This window comes from Oncorhynchus clarkii, chromosome 31 (genome assembly GCF_045791955.1).
Source record: "Oncorhynchus clarkii lewisi isolate Uvic-CL-2024 chromosome 31, UVic_Ocla_1.0, whole genome shotgun sequence".
Taxonomy (NCBI): Eukaryota; Metazoa; Chordata; class Actinopteri; order Salmoniformes; family Salmonidae; genus Oncorhynchus; species Oncorhynchus clarkii.
Genome location: NC_092177.1, coordinates 30,517,632 through 30,544,991, shown reverse-complemented (window position 1 = coordinate 30,544,991; position 27,360 = coordinate 30,517,632). Strand labels below are relative to the sequence as shown.

Here is a 27,360-nt window from a genome sequence, read left to right as displayed (position 1 = left end):
AGGATTAAATGTCAGGAATTGTGAAAAACTGAGTTTAAATGTATTTGGCTGAGATGTATGTAAACTTCCGACTCACAGTATGCTGGTCTTCCGGTGCGAGCGGTTTGACCAGATGTCCACCATCCTCTGGGGCCGGTGCTGCTGTTCCCACAGACAACAGAGCAAGGAGCAGGGCCACGTAGAGGACACACATTGTGTAAATCAAGATAAACTGAGCCCGCAGAGAAGTAAGTCTTAGCAAGAAGGAAGTGTTGGTTGTCAATGAGCTGAATCACCTTCAATGTATACTGAGGGAAGACTGGTGTGTTTCAAGAGAATGTTTCTCCCCATGTTACGCAATACCGCAGTTACCCAAATCAGCCTGTGGGGCCAAGGCTCCTACTGATCCCCAAGGTCAATTTACATGTGGTTGAACTCTAGGGTGCAGTGACATCATGATTAAACCATTGGACCTCTACAACTATCAATTATTTATTGTTTGTTTGGTTTGGTCAGGGGCTCTATAGGGCAACACCCCAAGAGACATGTTTTGACGGTGAACTATAAACCAAACATTGACTTACTCTTATTGCTTTTAGTATCAAATATAAATTAGACATCTGCACACTGAAGACAATGTTTTATTTTATTTCGTTAGATAACATTTTCTGAAATTGGCCATAATTACACAATCATTGAGATTTGGCTATACAACAAGGTGCAAAGGGATACATTTCACAGATAGACAGAGACGGATTCAAATATCCAAATGTCCAGGACAAACATTCCTCCTTTAGTGTGGAGGGACTTCGTCGTTGTGTCCAAAATTCCCAACTTCCCCTAACCCGTAACCCCTATACCACAGCCCTAAGTGTAGGTATGTGGAATGGATTGTAAGGGTGAATGGAAAACTTTGTCATAGAGGAAGGTGCGAAAGGGCCTAGCACCATTGACAACGGCAGCCACAACCTCTGGCTTGCCTGAATGGGGTGAGAGGAGGAGGCCATTGTAGTTATGGGACGTAGCCATGCGATAGAAGGGGATGAGAGGTGGGAGGCCATCGTAGAGTATTGGGACGTAGCCATGGGACAGACGGGGTTGAGAGGGGGGAGGCCATCGTAGAATATTTTGGCGTAGCCCAACATCACACGGTTATCAGTGGGAAGAGAGTCAATAGCAGGGCACTTATGAACGATGTCACACTCGTGCTGCCTCCTGTTGCTCCATTCAAGCAAGAGCATGGCCAGTTCTCCAGTCCCTCTCTCTCTATGTCTCTGTGTCTGTCCAGGCCCTTCCTCTGGCCTCCCCTCTCTTCTCTCCCCCTCTCGCGGAGCTCCTGCCGTCCAGTAGGGGGATGCAGCGAGAGCGATAGGTCGTCTAGGACAGGTGCGGAGGGGTGAGGGCAGTCCAACCAATCGGTGGCCAGGGATCGGGGATATCCTGCCTCCAGGGCAGAGCCTGGGTAAGGGAACTTCCAATAGGAATCTCCTTTGAAGAGGTAGACGGAGCCTGAGGAAGTGGTATAGGAGGGGGCTTAATGTCTGTTGATATAAACAGACTCACACATGTATTGTACATTACGTGTGGTGTCTCTCACGCATATAATCTTTCATAGTGTCACTCTCATAGAATCTCAGTCTGTTCTCCTCGTTCATCTCTCACTCACTTTCTCTCTCATGCACTCTCTCTTTCTCCCTCTATTTCTTCCTCGCACACTCACCGTCTCTCTCAGTGGTAATCCCATTCACTCCTCCTCTGATAAGGTCAGCCCAGGTGTTACTCTCCTCTTCCTCTCCTCCTCCTGCTTCTCCCTCTCCAATCTCCCCCCACACGGGTCCTTCCTTTGGATCCCACATCAGGCCCTGCTCCACCTCTTCTTCCTCTCCTCCTCCCTTTCCTTCTGTCTCTCCCCATTTCCTCAGAGCTGAGAGGGGGCGGGGGTAGCCCTCCTGGAGAGAGAGGTCATTGAACAGCCAAAACTGGGACTCTACAAAACAAAATGGAAAGAGGCAATGAAGAGTGTCCTCAAGGTTGTGTCTGGTTTATAATTGATTCACATAGAGTATATGATGAGAAACTAGAATCAAGAGCATAGTTTAGTCTGTTGAACAGCACTAATTCTCCTCTGTTGTTAAAGGTCCAATGCAGTGTTTTTTTTCTCAATATCAAATCACTTCTGGGTAACAATTACTGTGATTGTTTTAAATTAAAATGGGATTCAAGCAAGAATTTTGCTTCGACTGTCTGGTAGAGGGGAGGGTAAAACTGAAAATGCGGTCTTTATTGGTAGAGAGGTTTGGAACTGTCTTTCTTATTGGTCTATTAACTAATTTACCACATGAAGATGTCACCAGGCAGGCCAAAACTCCATCCCATCAAAACAGGCAGAAATTTCAGGTGTTTTTTTTCAAACAGCTCATACTATGAAAATGGTCTTATTATAGTTTTCACAATTTCACAGTATTTTCCAACATCGTAGTGTGTGCTGTGACTGGAGTCAGAGGTTACCTACCAGTGATGAATATGATGGCATGGTCTGAGTGTCTCTCCAACACAGCCTGCAGGGGGGGCAGGTTAGGGGGCAGACCCCCCCATAGCCTCCTCACCGAGGCCCCCCGGCCCGACACCAGCCCCCCAGTACTGACCCTCCAAATACTCAGCCCTGCCAGAGAGGGGGGCGGGGGGAATAGAGAGGAATAAGGCAGGATAGTCAGGGGAGTATTGGGTGAAGGACAGATACAGATAAAGAGATGTGAAGTGAGACAGAGAGGAATTCAATACAAAGTCCTGCAGTTGTGGGTACATCCACCAGGGGGCGATCATGCCCGTAGTTTAAAACAAGAGGCTAGGGGAAATAGTCCAACCAATAGGGAGACTACCTACACCACACTCACCTTTAAAGAAGAACGTCTCTCCCCTAATCTTGGCCACTGCATCAAAGCTAGTGTTACAGCGGTCTACAGAATGGCTGAAAGAGAAGGAGAGAGCAACAGAGAGGATGAGAGGGAGGGACAGATGCAGAGATGGAAGAGATAGTTATTGGTTGAATGGCTGCCACTTATCCACTTTTGTTAACCTGTCAGTACCTGTGTTTGTAGTGTGTCAATAATACCTGTGTCGGTGTCGGTGTCCATGTCCATCGCGATGCTGTAGCTGAGGTTCAGGAACCAACCGAGGAACGTCTGTGACCATGAGTTGATTTCTATTACCTGTCAAAACACCTTCCTTTCAGAACTCAGTACAACAACAGGAGGACACACACCCAAATGAAGTGGACAAGTGATAATAAACACAAATACACAGACTGACCATAGAGCCTGGTGATGAGCTCCAGGTCGTTGGGGCCCAGGCGGTAGTTTAGAGGGTCTCCTACGGGGCCCTGGTAGTAAGGTCTCATCACAGAGCGCCTGGCAGACGAGTGGGACAAACCCAGGGCGTGGCCAAATTCATGCACCAGCACGGTGAACAAGTCCGTTCCCTGAGAGGCTGGGGAGGTGTAGAGTTTCAGTTTAGGGGGAATGTTAGTAGTGTCTTGTCTGTGTACATAATATTCAAAAAATGTGTGTCAATAATATTTTCCAAATTGAACCCCTTACTATTGTAAACCTCGGGATGATTAAACAGTGGAGAGTTGATCATAAAATCTACCTAACTTACCAGAGGGCTGCACAGAACTATCACAGTAATGCAAATACTTGCTTTAAACGTTCAGATCTACAGGAAGTTCCTAGGGATAAGGGCTAGTGTTTGGTTTGGTATTGGGCTCTTGAACCCCCAGTAGCTCTTTTTTCTGTCTCTTGGTCTTCTGGCTGTCACTCACCTGGCTGGCGGAACACCCACTCCTCCTCGGCATCTAGGTGTACACCGCCCGCTCTGGCGAGGTCAGAAGGGAAGAAGGCGTGGCCAACAGCTCCTCCTGCACCATCGAAGGGGTAGCCGTCACCATGGAAACCGTGGAGGAAGTCCACCTGCAGATCCGCCCCTTCTGGGCCTCCCACCTGGCAACAGGAGAAACAGGCAGTGAGGTCAGAGGGGGAGGGGAGAGAAAGAGAGTGCAAGAGGGGTAATCTTTGTATTCAACTATCACAAAAAGGAACATCTTGGGAAAGAGACTGACCTCGTGGAACTCCAGCGGGGTTGGCTCTGCCCACACCCTCAGGGCGTAGAACACCAGAGAGCGAATCGTCTCGCGGGAGAGGGAGGAAGAGGTGGGGTATGAACGCAACCTAGGGACATTTATTTGAGAGAAAGAAAGAGAGCGAGGTAGGGAGAGAGAGAGAGAGAGAGAGAGAGAAAATGAGAGAAGCATTACTAGGGAGGATGAGAGAGCTGTAGGGATGACAATTGAGGGATAAGTTGATGAATAAGAGGGTATGTTGGAGGGATAATGAGCAGAAGTCTAAGGAACCTCCAGTTGATGTTCCTTCTTGTCCATGTTGTCACAGCCCTCTTTCTCCTCAGGCCCTGCCCCTCCTGGAGCTGATTGGCCAGTGGTTTGGGCTCCTCCCCTTTGTCTGGCAGTGAACATCGCGGGGCTCGCATCAGAGCTAGCGTCTGCTTATCTGAGAGAGAGAAAGAGAGAGAGAGAAAGGATGGATACAATCACCATCATTTCTCCAACCCCAACCCTCTTATTTTCTCACCTGCAACTCCTGTCTCCTCTAGGCCTGCAAACCTTTGCATGGCGCTAACAGCATGAGTGACAGCTGTCCAGGCTTGTAGCTGTCCAGTGGAGGAGTCCGAGGGCGGGAGGTAGCCATACCTCGTCAGCCAATCCTGGGACAAGACACCAAAATATTGCATTGAGAAGCATCATGTAGTTAGGACTCAGTTGTAAACTACCGAGTTGTGGGTTCATTGTGACAATGTGACAACGTCATGAGCAGCAGAGGTGGTGGTTTTGAGTGGGTAAAGAGAAATCACAGGTTAAGTGGAAATCAGATAAGTAAAAAGCAGGGGTTGACTCGACAGCTCTTCAAAGTGTCTACATAAAGCGTCTAACTCAATAGACCAATCCTGTGAAGGTCCATGACCATATGCACGTGAGCCCAGTTAAGCTTGCTCATCAAGGCAGCTCTAAATGAGTCAAAACCAGATCAAGGCATGTGATGTATTACCTTTGCTAGTGGATTGGTATTCCCTATTTTCTCTATTCACTTTGACTATTTTCACTAGGCCGTAAATAACAACTTGCTGAAATAAATAATTAATTCTGCATGAATAATAAAAACGTCCTTGTTAAAGACCTATACGCCTCTGCATTGTCCCTCACCACCATTCCAGTAGTCTCGTCGTCCGTGGGGGTAACAGGAGCAGAGAATGTGGAAGCTGTTGTGTCCGTTGGGGCAACTGCTGAGCCTTGGACCCCGGCCACGGACACGGTTTGCATGCGCTCGCACACGTACAGGAGGAGAAAACTCCACGCCGCTGCCTTCATCCTGCTGATGTTCACATATTCCAATCAAACTCGGGGAAACAAAGTTGGAGTGAACATTTATCGCCTCCGGACAGTTCAGCCATGCAACTGGTCAAGGTCTATGAGGTGTCATCCGTCCTTCATGGTCGGGTTGACGGTGAAGAGTGAAGGTAAGCCGTGACGTCTCAGAACTTTTTGCCACTGCTCGTGAAACCAGTCAAACGCTCTGGGAATGGGAGGGAGAAACCACCGGTTTACATTGTTGGTTTTATGCTATTGTTGCCAAAGAAAACATTGACACAGTTTATGTTAAAGGCTTTAAATGACTACGAAGCTTGGCTTTGCACCATATGGCACAAATATTTCAAACATGCAAGAAGAACTGCCCCTGCCTACCTTCAAGCTATGCTCAAACCCTACACCCCAACCCGAGCAGTCCGTTCTACCACCTCTGGTCTCTTGGTCCTCTCACCCCTACGGGAGAGCAGCTCCCGCTCAGGCCAGTCCAAGCTTTCCTCGATCCTGGCACCCCAATGGTGGAACCAGCTTCCCCCTGAAGCTAGGACAGCAGAGTCCCTGCCAATCTTCTGAAAACACCGGAAACCATACCTCTTCAAAGAGTATATTTTTTTGCAACAAAGCATCCTTCACTCATGCTGCAGAACATACCCTCGTAAAACTGACTATCCTGACAATCCTCGACTTCGGCGATGTCATTTACAAAATAGCTTGCAGCACTCTACTCAGCAAATTGGATGCAGTCTATCACAGTGCCATCCGTTTTGTCACCAAAGCCACATATACTACCCACCACTGCGACCTGTACGCTCTCGTTGGCTGGCCCTCGCTTCATATTTGTCGCCAAACCCACTGACTCCAGGTCATCTATAAGTCTTTGCTAGGTAAAGCCCCGCCTTATCTCAGCTCACTGGTCACCATGGCAGCACCCACCCATAGCACGCGCCCCAGCAGGTATATTTCACTGGTCACCCCCAAAGCCAATTCCTCATTTGGCCGCCTTTCCTTACAGTTCTCTGCTGCCAATGACTGGAACCAATTGCAAAAATCACTGAAGCCGGAGACCCAAATCTCTCTCACTAACTTTATTAAGCACCAGCTATCAGAGCAGCTTACCGATCACTGCACCTGTACAAAGCCCATCTGTAAATAGCCCATCCAACTACCTCCTCTCCATACTGTTATTTTTTTTTTGCTCCTTTGCACCCCAGTATCACTGTTGTACATTCATCTTCTGCACATCTATCACTCCAGTGATTCATTGCTAAATTGTAATTATTTCGCCACTATGGCCTATTTATTGCCTTACATCTCTTATCTTACCTCATTTGCACACACTGTATATAGACTTTATTTCTCTATTGTGTTATTGACTGTATGTTTGTTAATTCCATGTGTAACTCTGTGTTGTTGTTTGTGTCGCACTACTTTGCTTTATCTTGGCCAGGTCGCAGTTGTAAATGAGAACTTCTTCACAACTAGCCTACCTAGTTAAATAAAGCTGAAATATATATATATATTTTTTTAATCTGAACTAATCGCCCTCCTTGACCCCCACTCGCCCCAAAAATGATATATGTGTTGGTTCAAGATATATATATACAGTATATATATATATCAATATACACTACATGATAAAAAGTATGTGGACCCTGCTCCTGCTCGTGGGCATCAATATGGAGTTGGTCCCCCCTTTGCGGCTAAAACAGCCTCTACTCTTCTGGGAAGGCTTTCCAGTAGATGTTGGAACAGTGCTGCGGGGACTCGCTTCCATTCAGCCACAAGAGCATTAGTGAGGTCGGGCACTGATGTTGGGCGAGTAGGCCTGGCTCTCAGTCATCGTTCCAATTCATCCCAAAGGTGTTCGATTGGGTTGAGGTCAGGGCTCTGTGCAGGCCAGTCAAGTTCTTCCACACCAATCTTGACAAAACATTTCTGTATGGATCTCGCTTTGTGCACGGGGGCATTATCATGCTGAAACAGAAAGGGCCTTCCCAAACTGTTACCACAAAGTTGGAAGCACAGAATTGTCTAGAATGTCATTGTATGCTGTAGTGTTAAGATTTCCCTTCACTGGAACTAAGGGGCCTAGCCCGAACCATGAAAAACAGCTCCAGACCATTATTCCTCCTCCACCAAACTTTACAGTTGGCAGTCTGCATTTGGGCAGAAAGTGTTTTCCTGGCATCCGCCAAACCCAGATTTGTCCGTCGGACTGCTAAATGGTGAAGTGTCATCACTCATCACTCCAGAGAACAGGTTTTCACTGCTCCAGAGTCCAATGGCGGTGAGCTTTACACCACTCCAGCCAACACTTGGCATTGCGCATGGTTTTCTTAGGTTTGTGTGCGGCTGCTCGGCCATGGAAACACATTTTATGAAGCTCCGTTATGTGCTGACGTTGCTTCCAGAGGCAGTTTGGAACTTGGTAGTGAGTGTTTTGCAACTGAGGACAGACGATTTTTACGGGCTTCAGCACTCTGCGGTTCTGTGAGCATGTGTGGCCTACCACTTCGCGGCTGAGCAATTGTTGCTCCTAGACGTTTCCACTTCACGATAACAACACTTACAGTTGACACAGGCAGTTCTAGCAGGGTCAAAATTTGACAAACTGACTTGTTGGAAAGGTAGCATCCTATGACAGTGCCACGTTGAAAGTCACTGAGCTCTTCAGTAAGACCATTCTACTGTCAATGTTTGTCTGTGGAGATTGCATGGCGGTGTGCTTGATTTTATACACCTGTCAGCAACGGGTGTGGCTGAAATAGCCAAATCCACTAATTTTAAGGGGTGTCCATATACTTTTGTATGTATAGTGTATATAATTATTTAGTTTGTGGGGCCGTTAGAAATGTTTTGGTTACAGTTAGGTGGCCTACAGTGCGTATATATTGAAAAGGAGACACTGGTCTCAATTGAGCTTCCCCGATTAAATAAAAGTTAATAAAAATTTGAAATTCACAACTGGCACGCATATCTTTAGAAATGGTAGGATCAATTGTAAATTGGCAATCCACATGTGCTGACCACGTCAGCACGTCATAAACTATATGAAGCCACCCTTGCGGAACAGCGCATAGGGGGATACAGTGTACCATGACAGTGTCATTGTCTCGTTGCGCTGCATTCAGAAATGTTCCTCATGTGTGCGCCCAGCTCATTTTTTTATTTGCATTATTCACCAGAGGAGGGAAACATTCTGCGAATATTTTGACATTGTATTATCAAGGCGTCTCGGAGAATATTGAAACATTCTCTATCAACAAGGCAGCTCCGAGAATATTGATTGCAACATAGTAGCCAACGAAGGGGCAGCATCTTTCCATGGGCCAGCTTGTCTGATATTATTATGTTGCCTACGCAGTAATTGCACTATCTGGGTGGTTATTATTAAAAAAAAATGTTTTAACTACATCCACACTGAATAACTTAGCACTATTTAATGACGTTAAGCTAGCAAGATTGATCTGTAAGAATATGTGATTGTAATTGAGCAAGATGGACAAGCAAGACTGATAGAGTGAGAGGTGGAAATGCATTATACCAGAGGCAGGTGGGCTACAGGATGCAGGCAGAGGATGATGAAGAAGTAGGCCTACAACTAAATCATTATTGATTTGCATGATCTCAATTATCATTCTGTCACTGTATGACAATGTACATGTTTTATATCCGAAAGGTCACCAAAAAGGAGGGCTCCCTCACCTCCCAATTCCCAATACAATTAACCCCTGGCTATCAGATTACAACAAGGTTTACACGGCCGAGTTCAAATGCCGACATTAAATTCAAAGCAATCGGCCTACTGCCTAAACCGCGTGCTGGCAAAGCAAGCTGACACGGTCTCTGCTTTCTAAAAGTGAGAGAAAGGGGCGCAAACTGGCAGCTGCCCCCCGAGCGACGCTCCACATGGTCCTAAATCCAGCCTTGGAATACCTTAAACAGCTGTTGCGTTTTAACCGGGATTGGAATGATTACTTTACACTTTACATTTTTGGTCTTGAGCTAGCTAGAGTATGGCGACCCAACTGACGCCTCTACTGTATACCCTCGTTTTTACTCGGCATAAAAATGAGTAAATCTACTTCTTTCTCATTGAGACATTTTAAATAAAATGTATATAATGCAGAGATACAATATTATATTCATACTGACAATAATGATGAATGAAAATGTCGATGAAGATGGACAGGACATGTAGGCATGTTCAATAAGAGACGAACCAAGAAATATCTAATCAGGAGATTGAAGAACATTTGCATAAAGTAAATAAGGGAGGATATGGAAGGGTGTGTACAATAAGATTTCATTTCAAAGAGGGAAAGTGTGTGTGGGATGGAGGTGGGAGTAAGCGGGGCTGAGAAGGATGTGGTGGTTTAATTAAATTAGCGGGTGTCATTTAGTTAAAGAAGAGGGGGGGGGGGCAAAAAGGGAGGGATGGAAGGATGGATGAAAGGATACAGGGATCATGGAGGACAGTTGTAAAGTAATGGGATTAAAGTGGAATGGGGGTTCAGTCCTTTTCTCAAGGGACAGATAGAAGGAGAAAGGGGGAAATAAAAGACAAGTGGTGCCCCCGTCTCCCTTTCAAGGATAAAAGGAGAGAGTAAAGGGGAGACTAGGAGAGAGAGGAGGTAGGCTACAGAAAGAAAGAAAGAAAGAAAGAAAGGGAGGGAGGGAGGGAGGTATACAGTATGATGGGTGAAGGGTGGCATGTGGTGGTTGAGTAATGAAAGTGCCAGCGGGTGTTAATGAAGGAATTCTTTAATTATGCTGGGTTCCAAACACACACTCTTGACTTGGGCCCTCCATCTGGTTCAGTGCATGTTGGCGTTCTAAAGCCCTCATCACGCACAAATGGTTCTAACACCCTCTGTCAGACAATATGGCAAAGAAACACATTAGCTAAAAAGCATACTGCAAATGAAAAATATATTGTGTTTAATAGCTACTACAATGCATCTGTACACCCATACTGGAAACAAAGTGCAACATTCCTTTTTACTGCATACACACAAACTCAAAAACAGTGCATACTCACACAAGTTGATTCTCATGATCGACAGTTAGACAAAAATTGATAAAAAGGTGCAGTTTATCCAATGCTTACCTTACCCTTCGTCCCTGACTTCGAACTCTCTCTCTCTCGCTCTCTCCTCTCACTCACTCTGAACAGATGTGTCCCTTTCCCAACCGCTAACCCACTCACTCCGCCTTCACTCCCTCAAACTCTATACCCCCCCCCCCCCCCCCCCCCCCCCCCATGTTGCTGAGCTCTCACAATAGTCTCCTCAATACTACCACTAAAACAAATCTGTGTGCGTGTCACTCAAACCACACATATGGCTATCCATCCTTTCCAACTCCAAATTAATTGTAATATTTATACACAGTATATATGTATATTTATACACAGTATATATCTGTATACTGTATGTAAACTATAACACATTTTTAAATAAAACAATTAGGCTCAGAATCGTGTTTGGCACGGCGTATAAAAATACATTTGATGTGTAATTTAAGATTCTCTCTGTGGAATTAGTGAGAGTGAGACAGCACATATAGTGTGTTTGTTTGTGTCTCTGTGTGTGTGAGTGTCCACGGTTGACTGTGTGTAGTAAGGAAGTGGGGTTAGTAAGATTTTGATTAAATCCTCTTAACGAAAGGATTAAAAAAATGTAAGATAAAGATTTGAACAGATCTCGCTCGCTAACTGTCTCTCTATTTCTCTCTCGCTCCCACTCTCTATCTGCAGGGGTATTATTCTATCCTACTGACCTCCTTCTGGAAATAATACTGATTAATAAAGCCAATTACCATTTTTTTTCCAACTAGGCAAGTCAGTTATGAACAAATTATTATTTACAATGACAGCCTACTGGGGAACAGTGGGTTAACTGCCTTGTTCAGGGGTAGAACGACAGATTTTTACATTGTCGGCTCGGGAATTTGATTCAGCAACCCTTCAGTTACTGGCCCAATGCTCTAACCTCTAGGCTACCTGCCACCCCAAACAGAGGAGACAGAGAGAGATACAGAGACAAAAATAAGCAGATTTGAGCGACAATGCAGGATAACTATAACACCACCTGTTGAAACTTTATATCGACAGAGAGAGAGAGAGAGAGAAAGAGAGAGAGAGAGAGAGAGAGAGAGAGAACAGATGCTTTTCCAGATGCACCAGTATAGATGCACCCCTCTTTCTCCTCCTCCATTCTCTCTCTCCCTGGGGGGTGAAAGGTTTGATTGAAAAAGGACGTTAGGACTCCCTGTTTTTACAAGAAAACTTGATCCCCTGATCTGCACCACCACTTCGCTCATTTAAAGCCCTCACTCTGAACCTCAACTCATCACAACTTCGCCAACTGTGATATTTTTCTTTTCGCTGGGCTTTTTCCCCCCACCCTAGAATGCCTACCCTAATTTGTAGTAAACTTCTACTGCTACTTACAGCTATTTCACTCTATTCACATCTACGGTACCTGTAGTTAAATACTTATACATATATTCCTCATTTCCTCTTTCTTCAAGTGCTGTATTTTCACCCACCAATCCACCATTCATTCTGATCTGAACTCCAAACCTCCAATGTCCACAGATTAACCCATCTTTCCCAGTATAGTGCCATTTTATTTTGCAATACATCCTTGTAGCAAATACTTTATATAACAGCTTACATTGAAACAAACGGATTGATGTGTCAATTGTTGTTTTTTATGTCAGTTCATAGACCTAATGCCAAGGTATTGGGACATCAAAACCCTGTTTGCAACTGTGGTTTAACACCATTGGCTATATTAGAATTCCTTGAATCTGTAGTTGGCTGCCAACTAGGTGGAGAAAATAGAAAATAGTTTCCCCTGTTGTCTTGACGACGGGGCCAACCCACATGAATGTATGTGGTGGTTGGGCAGGGTCAAAGGTGATGTGCTGGAGGGGGAGATGGTTAACGCATGGAGGCTGTATTTTGTACTCCTGAAACAGGGAATGGGGAATAGGCTTGAATATGTGAATGGGCTTGTGTGTCTGGGAATCTGCAAATGCCCCAATTGTGGGGCTGAACTTGTGGTTCCCCAGGCAACTGAGGCACTTTTTTTAGGAACTCTACATTGCATGGGGTCTTTGTTGTTCACTCCGCATGTGGCATACCTCACAACTGACATCTTTCAGATGTCCTGTTTTTTTTTACACTCTGCGACATTAAGGATATAAGAGTTCTTACTGGGTTAATTGTCCTGTCGCATACTCCTAGAAGGAACCCATTGGGCACAGACATCGATTCAACGTCTATTCCACGTTGGTTCAACGTCATTTCACTGAAATGACATGGAAACCATGCTGATTCAACCAGTGTGCCCAGTGGGAAGGGTGTTCATTGCCTGATGCCAGTCTGCTCGAATGACAAGAACCGGGTTGGGAAGGTTGTTGAAATGACCAGATCATCAAATGACACTATCTGATTATTTTACATTTTTCACTGTAGATAATCTTTAGTTAAACTAAAACTAATATGACAGGCATTTCAGTGCTGAAACAGACTGGCATCCTCTTTAGGACAACTGGCATTAGACTTACAGTAACTGACATCAAGTGAGGCCAACTCCATAAGGAACATCACTTGGAGGAGAATGCAGAGCCATACTGTGACTGTAGGCCTGCTGTTAGCTGGGTATTCAAATCGAATCGAATCAAATTGTATTTGTCACATGCTCAGAATACAACAGGTACAATACATTCACCTTACCGTGAATGTAAATAGACCGGGTGGCCATTTGATTAATTGTTCAGCTGTCTTATGGCTTGGGGGTAAAAGCTGTTAAGGAGCCTTTTGGACCAAAGACTTGGCACTGCCGTACCGCTTGCCGTGCGGTAGCAGAGAGAACAGTCTATGACTAGGGTGACTGGAGTCTTTGTACATTTTTTGTAGTCCACAGTGTCCCTATTGTGCCTCTATCTTTCCCCTGTTAACTAGATGTCTAGTTAGGGAAGCAAAAACCTCTGATGTTGCACAGACGACTGCTAGAGTTGAAATGCTAGAGTTGAAATGCTAGAGTTGACTGCTAGATGCTAGACTTGAAATGCTAGAGTTGACTGCATATGCTAGAGTTGAAATGCTAGAGTTGACTGCTAGATGCTAGAGTTGACTGCTAGATGCTAGACTTGAAATGCTAGAGTTGACTGCATATGCTAGAGTTGAAATGCTAGAGTTGACTGCTAGATGCTAGAGTTGAAATGCTAGAGTTGACTGCATATGCTAGAGTTGAAATGCTAGAGTTGACTGCTAGATGCTAGAGTTGAAATGCTAGAGTTGACTGCTAGATGCTAAAGTTGACTGCTAGATGCTAGAGTTGACTGCTAGATGATAGAGTTGACTGCTAGATGCTAGAGTTGAAATGCTAGAGTTGACTGCTAAATGCTAGAGTTGACTGCTAGATGCTAGAGTTGACTGCTAGATGCTAGAGTTGACTGCTAGATGCTAGAGTTGACTGCTAGATGCTAGAGTTGAAATGCTAGAGTTGACTGCTAGATGCTAGAGTTGACTTGTAGATGCTAGAGTTGACTGCTAGATGCTAGAGTTGAAATGCTAGAGTTGACTGCTAGATGCTAGGGTTGACTGCTAGATGCCTGAGTTGAATGGCTTGCATCACTGCTTGGTATAGCAATAGCACGGCCCTCGATCGCATGGCACTACAGAGGGTGGTGTGGACAGCCCAGTACATCACTGAGGCTGAGCTCCCTTCCATCCAGGACCTCTATATCAGGTGGTGTGAAAGGAAGGCCCGGCAAAACGTTAAAAACTCCAACCACCCAAGCCATAGACCGTTCTCTCTGCACGACGAGAGGTACCAGTGCATCAAGCCTGACACCAACAGGCTCCTGAACAGCTTCTATCCCCAAGCCATAATACTGCTAAATAGCTAACAAAATGGCTACATGGACTGTCTGAGTTGACCTTTGCATTTTATTCTTATTTCTGCACTTCCTCAATGAACACTCACAGGACCCTACACACTATGCACACTGATACTCCAACACACACACACACACACACACACACACACACACACACACACACACACACACACACACACACACACACACACACAAACACTCACTCCATCATTTGCTCACTCACACATAATATGCACATACATTTATACTGACTCTATACACCCGTACGTACACCCACTCACAAACAATCATCATTAAAGCTGCTGCTACTCTGTTTATCATATATCCTGATGCCTAGTCCCCTTACCCTATACATATCTACCTCTATCGATCCAGTATCCCTGCAAATTGTAAATATAGTAGGGGAGAGCAAGGTAAGTTGTCACACGGGTAAGTTGTCAAACTGTTCATACCTCCAACACTAGAGGCGCTATCTCAAAAATCAAATAGCTAATTTGTGCGACTACATGTTCTATTTTCAACTTCCTGTTCACGTGTGGTCAAGGTCACTCTAATCTGAGGTGAGCACAAGTTTCTTTTTTCCCCCTTCAAAAGTAAAAAATTGTCACTTTACATTTTATTCAATAAAACTTTGTTAGGTATGAATGTTCAAAATGATAATTTTGCACTGAAGAGGAGACAATAACGTGTCTTTTGATACTTTAGCTGCAGTCCTATGTTGAGCTAACCTTGAGATTTAGCCAACATTAGCACACATGTCAGTTTGGGGCAAGTTGTCTCAATGACCTTGGGGCAAGTCTTCACATGTGACAACTTGCCCCAGTATACATAGACACATAGAACATGCTCAAAAACATTGTGATATCAGCTCTGATAATAGTATTAAATGTTACTGTAAATTGATTATTATATATACGTATAGTTTAGAGCAGCAGACTGGACTACACAAGACAGGCTCTGGCGTGTGTGTGTGTCTACTAACACACTACATGCCTACTGTATGAGACAGTATATACACACACACTACTTCATACAGTGTCATGAATTTAGTGTGGTGTAATGAATTGCATTGTGGGAACAAGGATAGTAGACAGGAAGGTGGGCGTAGTAAGTCTGTAATGAATATGCAATTGCAATGAGGAAATGTGTTTTGGAAGGAAGGAAGGATGGAAGGGAAGGAAGGAAGGAAAGATGGGTAGAAATTATAAAAGAAAGACAGAGAATGGCAGCACACCACCTGGCATAATGTTAAAGGCAGTGAGGCAGGTGAAGTTCCAGAACAAATCAATCAGGAGTACAGTGAAGGATTTTGACATAAATTACCGTACTCTGACTCGGTATTGTCAAAATGTTGCCAGAGAAGAAGTTGAAAGTCAGACAGCCATGCCAACAACAGTGGTTGGCTATACAAAGCCACGGCAGGTTTTTTCACCTGATCTGGAGATGCAGCTTGTTCAGTATGTCACTAGGTCAGCTGACATTTATTTTGGTCTGTCGCCAAGTGAGGTCAGAACTCTCGCCTACCTGTTTGCTTTGGCACACCAGCTTAAGTTCGCGGCAATGTGGGCAGAAAAAGAAAAGGCCAGCTCGGAGTGGTTTACAGGCTTCTTAAAGCGGCACCCAACGATGTCACTGAGAAAGCCAGAGGCAACTAGCCTTGCCAGGGCAAGTAGCTTCAACAGAGAAAATGTTAACTCTTTCTTCGACAATGTAGCAGAAGTGCTACAGAGATATCAATTTGGACCAGGAGACATATGGAATGTCGATGAAACTGGGTGACCATAAACCTGACAAAGTGGTGGGCAGATGTGGATTCAAACAAGTAGGGTCACTGACATCCGCTGAAAGGGGAACCCTTGTCACACTGGCCTGTGCTTTCTCAGCCACAGGGAATAGTATACCTCCATATTTTATATTCCCCCGTGTCAACTTCCGCAATCATTTCCTGATCAATGGGCCACCTGGCAGCAAAGGAGGGCAAATCCCTCTGGGTGGATGAAATATGAGCACTTTGTTGACTTCCTGAAACATTCTGTCGAGCATACGAAGTGTTTACTCCTTTTGGACAACCAAGTCTCATCTGTCCTTTGATGGACTCAATTATGCCAAAGAAAATGGCATAATTATGCTGTCATTATGCTGTCATCCCATTGCTCTGATCGGCTTCATCCCTTAGACAGGTCTGTCTACGGGCCGCTAAAGAGGCACATCAACACCGCGTGTGATGCCTGGATGAGGAACAATCCCGGGAGGACAATGTCAATTTATGACATTCCTGGGATTGTGACAATCGCCTATCCTCTGGCTGCAACCCCCTTGAACATTCAGGCTGGCTTTAGGGTGGCTGGGGTACAACCTTACAACAGGGATGTATTTCTGGAAACCGAGTTTGCGCCATCCTACAGATCGCCCCATTTAGAACCCAACCCTACCAGGCCCCAGCACCAACCCTGCCCTGCCAGGCACCAGCACCAACCCTGCCCTGCCAGGCCCCAGCACCAACCCTGCCCTGCCAGGCCCCAGCAACATTCCAGTCCTGCCAGGCCCCAGTACTATTCCAGCCCTACCAGGCCCCAGCACCAACCACCAGGCCCCAGCACCATTTCAGCCCTGCCAGGCCCCAGCACAAACCTGCCAGGCCTCAGCACCATTCCAGCCCTGCCTAGCATGAGCTCAGACACAGACCTGCCCAGTTCTTATGCTAGCACCAGCTCACCCATGCCCAACAATGCCATTGCTGACAGCACACTACCAACTCCAGAGGACATCCGGCCAAATCCAAAAGCTGGCCCCCGAAAACCAGCTTGCAAAGGAAGAAAACGGCGCCAAACAATTCTGACACACCAGTGAAGCAGGCACTAGAAAGGGGAAAGAATAAGGCACAATCTAGCAAAAAGCTGTTTCCAAAGAAAGGGAAGCAAGGGGGAGTCAAAGTCTGAATCTGCAAAGAACAAGAAGGCAGCTAAAAAAAGAGAAATCGTAGAAGAGTCATCATCAGATGAAGAGGAGTGCTTCTGCCTCGTCTGTGTGAAGCCATTTTCAAATCCTTCCAAAGGAGACTTGGGTGAAGTGTGTGAGATACAACAAATGGGCCCATGATGCTTCCACCTCAGGCCAGGCAATTTATGTGTGCCAGAACTGTGACTCTGAAGATGAGTCTGATTAGTCAGATACGGATGTAAGTCGTATAGGCTGTTAAAAAACTGTGCATTAGTGTGTTTAAACACCACGTCTGTTTTGTTAAGACTTTAAACATTTAAGCAAGTTATCTGCAGCATTACATTCCATTCCGATTCCAACAATTACCGTGGATCTATGTGCACGCCAGAGAATGTTTGATTTCAAAGTTCATAGTAAAGTGGCCGTGCCACTTAATTATCGTGTGCTCTGCCAGATATTATTGTTTTGATTGAAAGGCATGACTTGCCAGATTCTCTAAGCATGATTGTTTTTATTTTTAGTTCTTTGATGAAGTTGAATTTGGTTTTGAATTTGAAATTAAAATCAATATTCACAATGAATTAGTTGTGTTCTTATTTCTTGATAATCCAATGTGACAATTTACCCGACTTCCAGTAGTGTGACAATTTAACAATATATAAAAAATAAAAAATAAAAAAACAATATATACAGGGGGGTGCTGGTACAGAGTCAATGTACGGGGTCACCGGTTAGTTGAGGTAGTATGTACATGTAGGTAGAGTTAATTAAAGTGACTATGAATAGATGACAACAAAGAGAGGTGTGGAGAGAGGGGGGGGGGGGGGGGGGCAATGCAAATAGGCTGGGTAGAAGCCTCTTGGACCTAGACTTGGCACTCCGGTACAAGCGGTAGCTGAGAGAACAGTCTATGACTAGTGTGGCTGGAGTCTTTGACAATTTTTAGGGCCTTCCTCTGACACCGCCTGGTATAGAGGTCCTGGATGGCAGGAAGCTTGGCCCCAGTGATGTACTGGGCTGTTCACACTACCCTCTGTAGTGCCTTGCGGTCGGAGGCCGAGCAGTTGCCATACCAGGCAGTGATGCAACCAGCTCTCAATGGTGCAGCTGTAGAACCTTTTGAGGATCTGAGGACCCATGCCCAATCTTTTCAGTCTCCTGAGGGGGAATAGGTTTTGTCGTTTCCGCTTCACGACTGTCATGGTGTGCTTGGACTATGTTAGTTTGTTGGTGATGTGGACACCAGGGAACTTGAAGCTCTCAACCTGCTCCACTGCAGCCCCGTTGATGAGAATGGGGACATGCTCTGGCCTCTTTTTCCTGTAGTCCACAATCATCTCCTTTGTCTTGATCACGTTGAGGGAGAGGTTGTTGTCCTGGCACCACACGGCTAGGTCTCTGACCTCCTCCCTATAAACTGTATATAGTATGCTTACTTACTTAATCATGTTCTTCTCATTTCTTAATTTGATATATCCTGTGATATATACCTTGTTATTTTTACTTCTAGATAGTTATTGATTACTGTATTGTTTGGTTAGATCTTGCAAGAAAGACATTTCACTGTACTTGTGCATGTGACATTAAAACTTAAAACGTGTGTGTGTGTTTGTGTGTGTGTGTTAGGCTAAAATGGGGTATACTATTACCGACAAACTACAAGCGTAACCTAACCACTAGCAGGCATGTTCATGCCTTCAGAGAGACATTATAAACAATAAAATATAGCAAGTTTCACATTAAAGCATTCTCAGTGAGCACTGCAGAAAGCTGACTATTCAGCATCAGAATGTCTGTTGACATTTATTCACAAATCCTCTTTCACTTAGCTTAATAACATAATTAATTTATTAAGTCAATGCCATTTATATTTTTTATTGTCTTGACTTGGGTCACTGAGAACATAGATTACAAATAATACTGCCAAATGATTTCACAAAATCCCCAAAATGAATGCATCAACAAATTGGGGGAATGGTGGTCCTCAAATCCTAAAAAAACTAAAGCTCTTCTTATTCTCTACATATTCTTATTTTTGTTGAAATAAAGTAAAATAGTTGCCAGAAAACAGATCTTGATCAAAAGGAGTGGAGATGCCGGGGATTGAACCCGGGGCCTCATACATGCAAAGCATGCGCTCTACCACTGAGCTACATCCCCTACTGAAATCAACGTATAAATTCACCCTATACATACTGAGATATCAAATTTGTTCAAATAAAAGTTGATAGTGTAGAAGTGTGAAACTACTTGCAACTTTCTGTTGTGCGGAACCTTTGTTCATTCCATGTCTTACTGCTAAACACGATTATTGCACTGTATCTGGCATGTACATCTCACGGCGCTCTGTTAAACACCAATGTAAATCTACTGCCACCGTGCGGTACGTGGAGGTATATCCTCGGGTTCTCGGCTTCCGGTCTTTGAGGAAGCGTTAGCATAGTCTTCTAGTCTCTGGCATTAGATGCGACACCATGGCCGACAAAGCACAGATACAAGAGGCGATTAAAACACAAGGAGAAGTCGTGCGGAAACTAAAGGCAGAAAAAGCAAGCAAAGAACAGGTCAGTATTCAACGCCTAGCACGACGATGTTCCAAAAGGTTGTACGTACAGCGGGACTGTGATGGGATGAACAGACACGCGTGCTACATATGTCATGAACGAAGCTAGCGTTAGCTGGCTACTCATGCCAAAATACGGGCCTTGCCGGTTCACAGTCTGTTAACTAACTGACTAGATAAATTATCTAGTCAGTTCAATTAGAAGTGGAATTTCATGCCTATTTCAAAGTAAATCATTAATTCTATTTTTCTTATGCACGTTAGTTAATAATAGTGCTTCAAATTATACAGCTAGTTATCAATCCAAACTGATGCAATCCCCTTAGGATAGTTGTCACTGTGCATGGGCTGGTCATTCATTGTGTAAATTCATGGTTCCTTTTAATGGCTGAATGTTGAGCTTCTCCGACCGTCTCTCCCCACCTTTAACTAACTACACAGGTGAGGATAGAGATTATCTGTATGCGTTTTCATTTACTTGGTTGGTTTGATTCTTGGCTGTGATAGGTTGGTTTGATTGACCCCTGCCTCATGTTTTGTCCTCCATGTTGTGATGATGCGTCATGCCCGCCCGTCTCCCTAGTGATAGGGTTGCTCACCACTTTTCTCCTGTTCTTCCTGCTCGATGCCAACAACCCTGCTGTGGTCATACCTTCATCTCCGTCCGTCATCTACTTCCTCTACCTCACACGCCACCATTTGGAATCCAAACACTCCGACTGGATATTCCTGGATAACACTGCGTTTGGATTGGATAACCCTGCCGTCACCTGGCATTCACGGACTGTGGTTATTGGACAACATGGCTTGGTGGACTTTGCCATTGGACTGTATTGCTGCTCTGATGCGGCACTCCTGAACGGCCATTTTGGTTGTTTTTCGTTTGATTTTGTTTTGCTTTCCCCTGCTGGGATGATTAACCTGGGTATGGCATCCCTGCGTCTTTATGCGGGGTTGGTGGGCTGTCGGTCTGGATTTTGTGCCCGCTCTCTACGCACCCTCTCTGGGATGACGGTGTCTCAGGTAGGACCCTGACTCTGGAGGGTGGGATGGGGGAGGATCTGTTCCAAGGTTCGGAGGAACATTGAACTGTGTTTGTGTCTTTCTTTCCTAGATTGATGAGGAAGTGGCCAAACTGCTAGAGCTGAAGGTTCAGCTTGGAGGAGATGAAGGCAGACACCAATTCACGCTCAAGACCGCAAAGGTAAATACTGCCACCATGGAGAGTGCTCCTCACAGGCAGCGGGTGATCATGAAGAGAACTTGCTGCATAACATGTTTACTACTAGTCTTTTATTGAAAATCCAAATCAGCAGGTGATGTCTTGCTTATGCACTCTTTCTCTCCCTCCATCTCTCTCAGGGAACCAGGGACTATAACCCTAAGCAGATGGCCATCAGAGAGAAAGTCTTCAACACCATCATCAGCTGTTTTAAACGCCACGGAGCCGAGAACATCGACACACCCGTCTTTGAGCTGAAGGTGTGTGGGAGGCACACAGAGAGACACACACTGTTGACAATGAATAGAACGTTGTAAACTAGCCGGTGGATTTGTAATAAATCGGGATTTTGTGCTTATGTTGACAATTTGTAGGAAACGTTGACAGGAAAGTATGGTGAGGATTCTAAGCTCATCTACGACCTGAAGGACCAAGGAGGAGAGCTGCTGTCCCTTAGATACGATCTCACTGTATCCTTGTATTAGTCCTGATGCGTACATTGCTAAGTGGGCTAGCCTGCAAGCTGGTCAGGTAATTCCCTATGTTTTTCATGGTCATGCCTCGAAAGCAAACCAACTGGTGGATTTTAACAAGGTTAGGAGCCAATCGGGTGTCTACTAGTCCTTGACCCCACCCCCTCCCAGGTGCCTTTCGCCCGTTACCTGGCCATGAACAAGGTCACCAACATCAAGCGCTACCACATTGCCAAGGTCTATCGCCGTGACAACCCCGCCATGACCCGTGGTCGCTACAGAGAGTTCTATCAGTGTGTAAGCGTCAGAGCGAACCCTGGTTCGACCGTTCATATCAGCCATAACACTGGAATCATTTTTGCTTTCTGCTACATCCATATCTTTGTGGATACGCATGACCCATTTTCTTGCTAAGTGTGTGTTTCTCCGCCTCCCAGGATTTTGACATTGCAGGCCAGTACGACCCCATGATCCCAGACGCTGAGTGCCTGAAGATCGTCCACGAGATCCTGAGTGAGCTGGAGCTGGGAGACTTCCGCATCAAGGTAGGTCAGAGACACACAGCACCCGTGGTAAAACATCCTGTGACGCGATATGAGGCAAGGAATACACAGAAGATCTGTATGTATGGCCAGACTCGGCCTAACTCCCCTCCCCGCCGTAATATCCTCTCTGTGCAGGTGAACGACAGACGTATTCTAGATGGGATGTTTGCAGTGTGTGGAGTTCCGGATGACAAGTTCCGCACCATCTGCTCCACAGTGGACAAACTGGACAAGGTAAACCCACTGCACCCAACCCAAACCTTATGTGGTTAAGGAAATGGAATGCTAAATGGTAAACATGAACAATGTTTTAATATGCAAACCAACTAAATAAAGGATTATTTTCTCCGCCTTTTCTATGCTGCTCCCTGCTTTTCTCTCCCACCTTTGTTCTCTCTTCACCCCACCCCCCAGATGTCTTGGGAGGATGTGAGGAGTGAAATGGTGAAGGAGAAGGGTCTGTCTGAGGAAGCAGCCGATCAGATCGGACAGTATGTCAGCTTGCAGGGTGAGGACAGGTCACACACACACACAGAGACTGACCTTTGACCTTTCCCCTGGTCTGACCCTGTTCGTGATTGGTGTGTGTTCCAGGGGGGATGGACCTAGCTGAGCGCCTGCTGCAGGATGCTAAGATGTCACAGAGCAAGCAGGCGTGTGCCGGCCTCACAGACATGAAGCAGCTCTTCAGCTACCTGCAGCTCTTCCAGGTTACAGACAAGGTGAGGGGTCAGAGGTGACAGGTTATCTGGTGACCAAGGTGATATGACCGGTAATCCGTGTATAGAAATCTGTCCATCAACAGCCTACTCCGTAGAGGCATTTAGTTCTCATTGAACAGTAATTGTTTTTTTGGGGGTCAGGGGTTAGATCAGGGGTGTCAAAGTCAAATGGACGGAGGGCCAAATAAAAAAATCAGCTACAAGACGAGGGCCGGACTGTTCGAATGTTCATTGAAAATTTTTTAAATGACGCATATAGTCTAGTGAACCTAATTGAACCTACTGAAAACCTAACAAATATATTACAATATGATCAGATAAATAAAGCAATATTTTCTTATGGCTCTGTCAGTAATCTTTAATTTTCAACAGACACAAAAGACAAATTTCCTTTATATAAATATCCCCATAACATGAACATTAAATGAAAGAAACCGGTATTCAAGGCACCATCAGTAGACTATATTTTCTATTTTAGCAAAAGTGGGCTAAATTTACTTCAAAGAAAAAACAATAATAGCAATTTTCTATCATCCACTCAACTGAAATATTTTTAAAATATAATTGGATTGAAATACAAAAAAATAAAGTGCAAAAATCTATTAATCAAAAACAACACTTTGTTTAAGGAGAAGTAACATGCAGTGAAAACAAATATTACATTTTAACTTTTAAACTTGAACTGAGTAAAAACTCTAAATATGTGATTGCACAGTAATGTTCACTTGTTTGAGGTTGAGGGTGATACTTGGTGGTGTCCCATCTTTTCCACAAGTTCATCAATGTTCGGGGTAAGGCTCTGAGCTGAAGAAATCCTCAGAATTGAGTGGAGGTGTTCAGCAGTAAGTCGACTTCTGTGTGATGTTTTGTTCAGGTTCATCAAAGAAAACAGTTGTTCACACAGGTATGTGCTGCCAAACATAGACAACGTTTGAGCAGCCTGGATGCGCAGCTGGGGCATTGTGCCGGGGAGGAAACGGGCGAACTCCGCAGCACCCACTGCCGCATATTTTGCCCTCAGTGCATCATTGCATTGGAGGTCAATCAACTCCATTTGGAGGTTTGGTGGTGAGCTTTCCACGTCAACAGCAAATGGGTTACCGAGCAGTTCCAACCTGCTTTTTTGTGCTTCAAAGTCAGCAAATCGGCGTCGAAAGTCAGCGGCAAGCATACCTATTTTATCAGCCAACTGTGTGCTCGGGAACGCACTGGTAGAGAGCTTCTCTTTCATGGTCTGGCAGCTGGGAAAGTGGCTCAAATTTTCTTTCCGCATCTGCGTCTCCCACAGAGTCAGTTTGGTTTTAAATGCCTTCACTGTACTGTACATATCAGAGATGACACGATCCCGACCCTGCAGCTGCAAGTTTATTGCATTCAGATGACTCGTAATGTCACACAGAAAAGCCATTTCACACAGAAACATTTCGTCTCGGAGTTGTGTTGTGTCTTTCCCTTTGCTGTCCAAGAACAGACAAATCTCCTCACGAAGCTCGAAACATCTTTGAAGCACCTTTCCCTGGCTTAGCCATCGCACCTCTGTGTGATAAGGCAAATCACCATGCTCCGTTTCTAACTCCGTCAGAAATGCCTTGAACTGGCGGTGATTCAAACCTTTGGCTCTGATAAAGTTAACTGTGCGCGTGATGATGCTCATTACATGCTCCATTTTCAAGGCTTTACCGCACAACGCTTCCTGGTGTATGATACAATGATAAGCTGTCAGCTCACCTGTCGCGTTTTCCTCTTGCATCTTTTCCCGTATCTTCGCCACCAGTCCGCTCCTGTGTCCACACATCGCAGGTGCTCCGTCGGTTGTCAAACCCACGAGTTTTTCCCAAGGCAGCTCCATCTCATTTACACATCTTGACACCTCTTCATACAAATCATGCCCCGTAGTTGTGCCATGCATAGGACGTAAAGCCAAAAACTCCTCTGTCACGCTTAGGTTGGAGTCCACTCCGCGGATGAAAATTGACAACTGGGCAATGTCAGAAATGTCGGTGCTCTCATCCACAGCCAAGGAATATGCAATAAAATCTTTTCCCTTTTTCACAAGCTGCTCTTTTAGATTGATGGACAACTGGTCTACTCTCTCGGCAATGGTGTTTCTGCTCAGACTCACATTTAAAAAGAGTTGCCTTTTTTCTGGGCAAACTTCGTCACAAACTTTAATCATGCAGTTTTTGATGAAATCCCCCTCCGTAAATGGCCGGGCTGATTTAGCGATCTCTTCTGCCAAAATAAAACTGGCCTTGACAGCAGCCTGGCCTTGTGATTTGGCTTTTTTGAACAGAGCCTGTCGAGATTTGAGGCCTCGTTTTAATTCCTCTGCCTTTTGTAGCCTTTGTTCCATGTCCATATTCTTGTTTTTGTCCGCGTGTTTCGTTTCATAATGTCGTCTCAGATTATACTCTTTCAGTACCGCCACACTTTCTCCACACAGAAGACACACAGGTTTTCCAGCTACCTTCGTGAACATATACTCCGACTCCCACCTTGTTTGAAACCCCCGGTTCTCAGTATCCACCTTCCGTTTTGCCATTTTTGATGGGTATCTGAAAGTTAATTTTACTGTGATGCTGACGACTGCTGTGCCAATAAATATTGAAATGAAGCAGCCTACTGCTCGGTGCGTCACCTTTGCATTGTGGGAAATGTAGTATTGGTGCGTGTAAAAGATCTGCGGGCTGCCGGCTTGCTGCGGGCCGGTTCTAATAATAAATCAAGATCATCCCAGGGGCCGTAAAAAACCTTCTTGCGGGCCGGATGTGGCCCGCGGGCCTTGACTCTGACATATGTGGGTTAGATAGATGTCATGATATGATCAGCTGAAATAAGTCTGAGGATGCAGTCCTTTTTTCCAAATCCCTCACCTCGTGTTCCTTCCTACTGTCACCTTTTAATCTGTCCTTTCCCTCCCTTCTCTCTTCCCCCTCTCCCAGGTGGTGTTTGACCTGAGTCTGGCCCGTGGGTTGGACTACTACACAGGTGTGATTTATGAGGCCATTCTGACCCAGACCGGCCCGGTCCCAGTGGCGGCAGCCCAGAACGGGGCGGGCGAGAAGGCTGAGGAAGGTGTGAGCGTGGGCAGCGTGGCGGGCGGTGGGCGCTACGACGGCCTGGTGGGCATGTTCGACCCCAAGGGCAGGAAGGTGCCGTGTGTGGGGGTCAGCATCGGCATCGAGAGGGTCTTCTCCATCATGGAGCAGAAGGCTGAGGTAAGGAAGGGGGACGGGGCATTGTCAACAGCCAGCTCTCCCCACAGGCTAGTCTGTTCATGAATGTGTCAGAGAGAAACTCTGTGTGTGGCTGACTGGTGTGTTGGGGTCTGGCTCCCCCAGGCATCGGCGGAGAAGGTGCGAACCACAGAGACTCAAGTCATGGTGGCCTCGGCACAGAAAAACCTTCTGGAGGAGAGACTCCGACTGACCGCTGAACTGTGGAACGCTGGGATCAAGGTGTGTGTGTGTGTGTGTGTTCGATTTGAGATTGACACGGTGAGTAGAGTTGATTTCCACTGGTGAAACGGCTGAGTGTGAGCTGTGGCTATTCATAAGAGGAACCTTTATATAACTGTGTGTGTTGTCAGGCAGAGGTGATGTATAAGAAGAACCCCAAGCTGCTGAGCCAGCTGCAGCACTGTGAGGACTCTGGGATCCCCCTGGTGGCGATCCTGGGGGAGCAGGAGCTCAAGGACGGGGTGGTGAAGCTCCGAACGGTCCACAGCCGAGAGGAGGTGAGATTCTCATATACACACAGCATCTCTGCCAGTTAAACACACACACACTCTTAGATAAAACACCATGTTTTTTTCTCAGATTGACGTGTCCAGAGCCAAACTAGTGGAGGAGATCAAGAGAAGGACCTCGGACGTCTAAGTCGTGGTTTTGCCTGACAACACCCCGCCTCATCATCCGATTGGCTCAAGAAGTTGTTTACCACAGGTCTCACCGCTGACCACACAAAGCCCTCAACATGCCCACCAAGACATCACGTCTCAACTGCAGAAGATTTCCCAATAGTTTCATTTGTCCAGGCTTTGCATATTAGTGGTCTCAAAAGGCAGTGGTTTCATGCCGACTACCCAGACACCTGCGTACCCTCAAGGACGAGGAGCTTTGATAATGTACATAAGACAATAGTATGACATGGGTAACATTTCAATAGTCACTGTATTAGTCTTAGCCCTAAAGGTTAATCTGCCTATATAGGAAAAATTTAAATGCCTGTCTTATCAGCATACCAATAAACTGATATTTACCTCCACCTTAAGAGATTGATTTACAACCGGTGTATTCAACAGCAGGTTACAATTTAATGTGGTCTGTCGTGTTTTAGAAAACCTACTTGAATAACTAAAACGAGAAACTGTCAAATTACAATAGTAAAAACATTGGCCTGCAATAAATTCTACACTGTCCGAGAGTGTTGGATATTCCCAAAACAATATAGGACATTTACCCCCTGTGAATTCTTCCTGTGTTTTACTAAAAGGGAATGCTGTTAAGTGGTTTGCAGCATCCTGAAAAGATGCCGTATGTAAATGCTTACTAAATGTACATTTGT

The 27,360-nt window shown here is 45.4% G+C and overlaps 2 protein-coding genes and 1 non-coding gene across 5 annotated transcripts; 1 reads left to right on the top strand and 2 right to left on the bottom strand.

The window, feature by feature from the left end:
* Positions 1–604: 604 nt before the first annotated feature.
* LOC139390741 (matrix metalloproteinase-17-like) lies at positions 605–10,617 on the bottom strand. Of its 2 annotated transcripts, none has more exons than XM_071138081.1 (12): positions 10,524–10,617; positions 5,252–5,621; positions 4,623–4,755; positions 4,388–4,541; positions 4,097–4,205; positions 3,800–3,977; positions 3,289–3,465; positions 3,092–3,188; positions 2,874–2,947; positions 2,492–2,641; positions 1,700–1,966; positions 605–1,488 (listed from the first exon to the last, which is right to left on the bottom strand). In XM_071138081.1, exons 2-12 carry the CDS (start codon positions 5,414–5,416, stop codon positions 1,124–1,126), a joined length of 1,869 nt encoding a protein of 622 aa, XP_070994182.1. In that variant the 5' UTR covers positions 5,417–5,621; positions 10,524–10,617; the 3' UTR covers positions 605–1,123. The 2 variants fall into 2 exon arrangements, with proteins under 2 accessions (XP_070994182.1, XP_070994183.1); XM_071138082.1 differs by lacking the exon at positions 10,524–10,617 and adding an exon at positions 5,792–5,982.
* Positions 10,618–19,357: 8,740 nt separating this feature from the next.
* Positions 19,358–19,429, bottom strand: trnaa-ugc (transfer RNA alanine (anticodon UGC)). The gene has a single exon. It is a non-coding gene; the product is annotated as a tRNA-Ala (tRNA).
* A 259-nt stretch (positions 19,430–19,688) lies between these two features.
* On the top strand, positions 19,689–27,060 carry LOC139391037 (histidine--tRNA ligase). Of its 2 annotated transcripts, XM_071138511.1 has the most exons (14): positions 19,720–19,833; positions 20,416–20,855; positions 20,947–21,036; positions 21,195–21,314; positions 21,429–21,524; positions 21,699–21,824; positions 21,965–22,072; positions 22,208–22,306; positions 22,487–22,580; positions 22,667–22,794; positions 25,737–26,012; positions 26,136–26,252; positions 26,384–26,530; positions 26,613–27,060. In XM_071138511.1, exons 2-14 carry the CDS (start codon positions 20,745–20,747, stop codon positions 26,670–26,672), a joined length of 1,572 nt encoding a protein of 523 aa, XP_070994612.1. In that variant the 5' UTR covers positions 19,720–19,833; positions 20,416–20,744; the 3' UTR covers positions 26,673–27,060. The 2 variants fall into 2 exon arrangements, with proteins under 2 accessions (XP_070994613.1, XP_070994612.1); XM_071138512.1 differs by lacking the exon at positions 20,416–20,855 and having other exon boundaries at positions 19,689–19,833.
* The last annotated feature ends 300 nt before the right edge of the window (positions 27,061–27,360 follow it).

Coding starts and splice junctions, on each gene's coding strand:
- LOC139390741 (XM_071138081.1), bottom strand. CDS start 5,416: ATGAAGGCAGCGGCGTGGAGTTTTCTCCTCCTGTACGTGTGCGAGCGC. Junction 3,466..3,799: donor GTGGGTGTTCCGCCAGCCAG/GTGAGTGACAGC, acceptor ACACCTCCCCAG/CCTCTCAGGGAACGGACTTG. Junction 2,948..3,091: donor GGACACCGACACCGACACAG/GTATTATTGACA, acceptor CTTCTCTTTCAG/CCATTCTGTAGACCGCTGTA.
- LOC139391037 (XM_071138511.1), top strand. CDS start 20,745: ATGATTAACCTGGGTATGGCATCCCTGCGTCTTTATGCGGGGTTGGTG. Junction 22,307..22,486: donor CAGTGGACAAACTGGACAAG/GTAAACCCACTG, acceptor CCCACCCCCCAG/ATGTCTTGGGAGGATGTGAG. Junction 26,531..26,612: donor CGGTCCACAGCCGAGAGGAG/GTGAGATTCTCA, acceptor TTTTTTTCTCAG/ATTGACGTGTCCAGAGCCAA.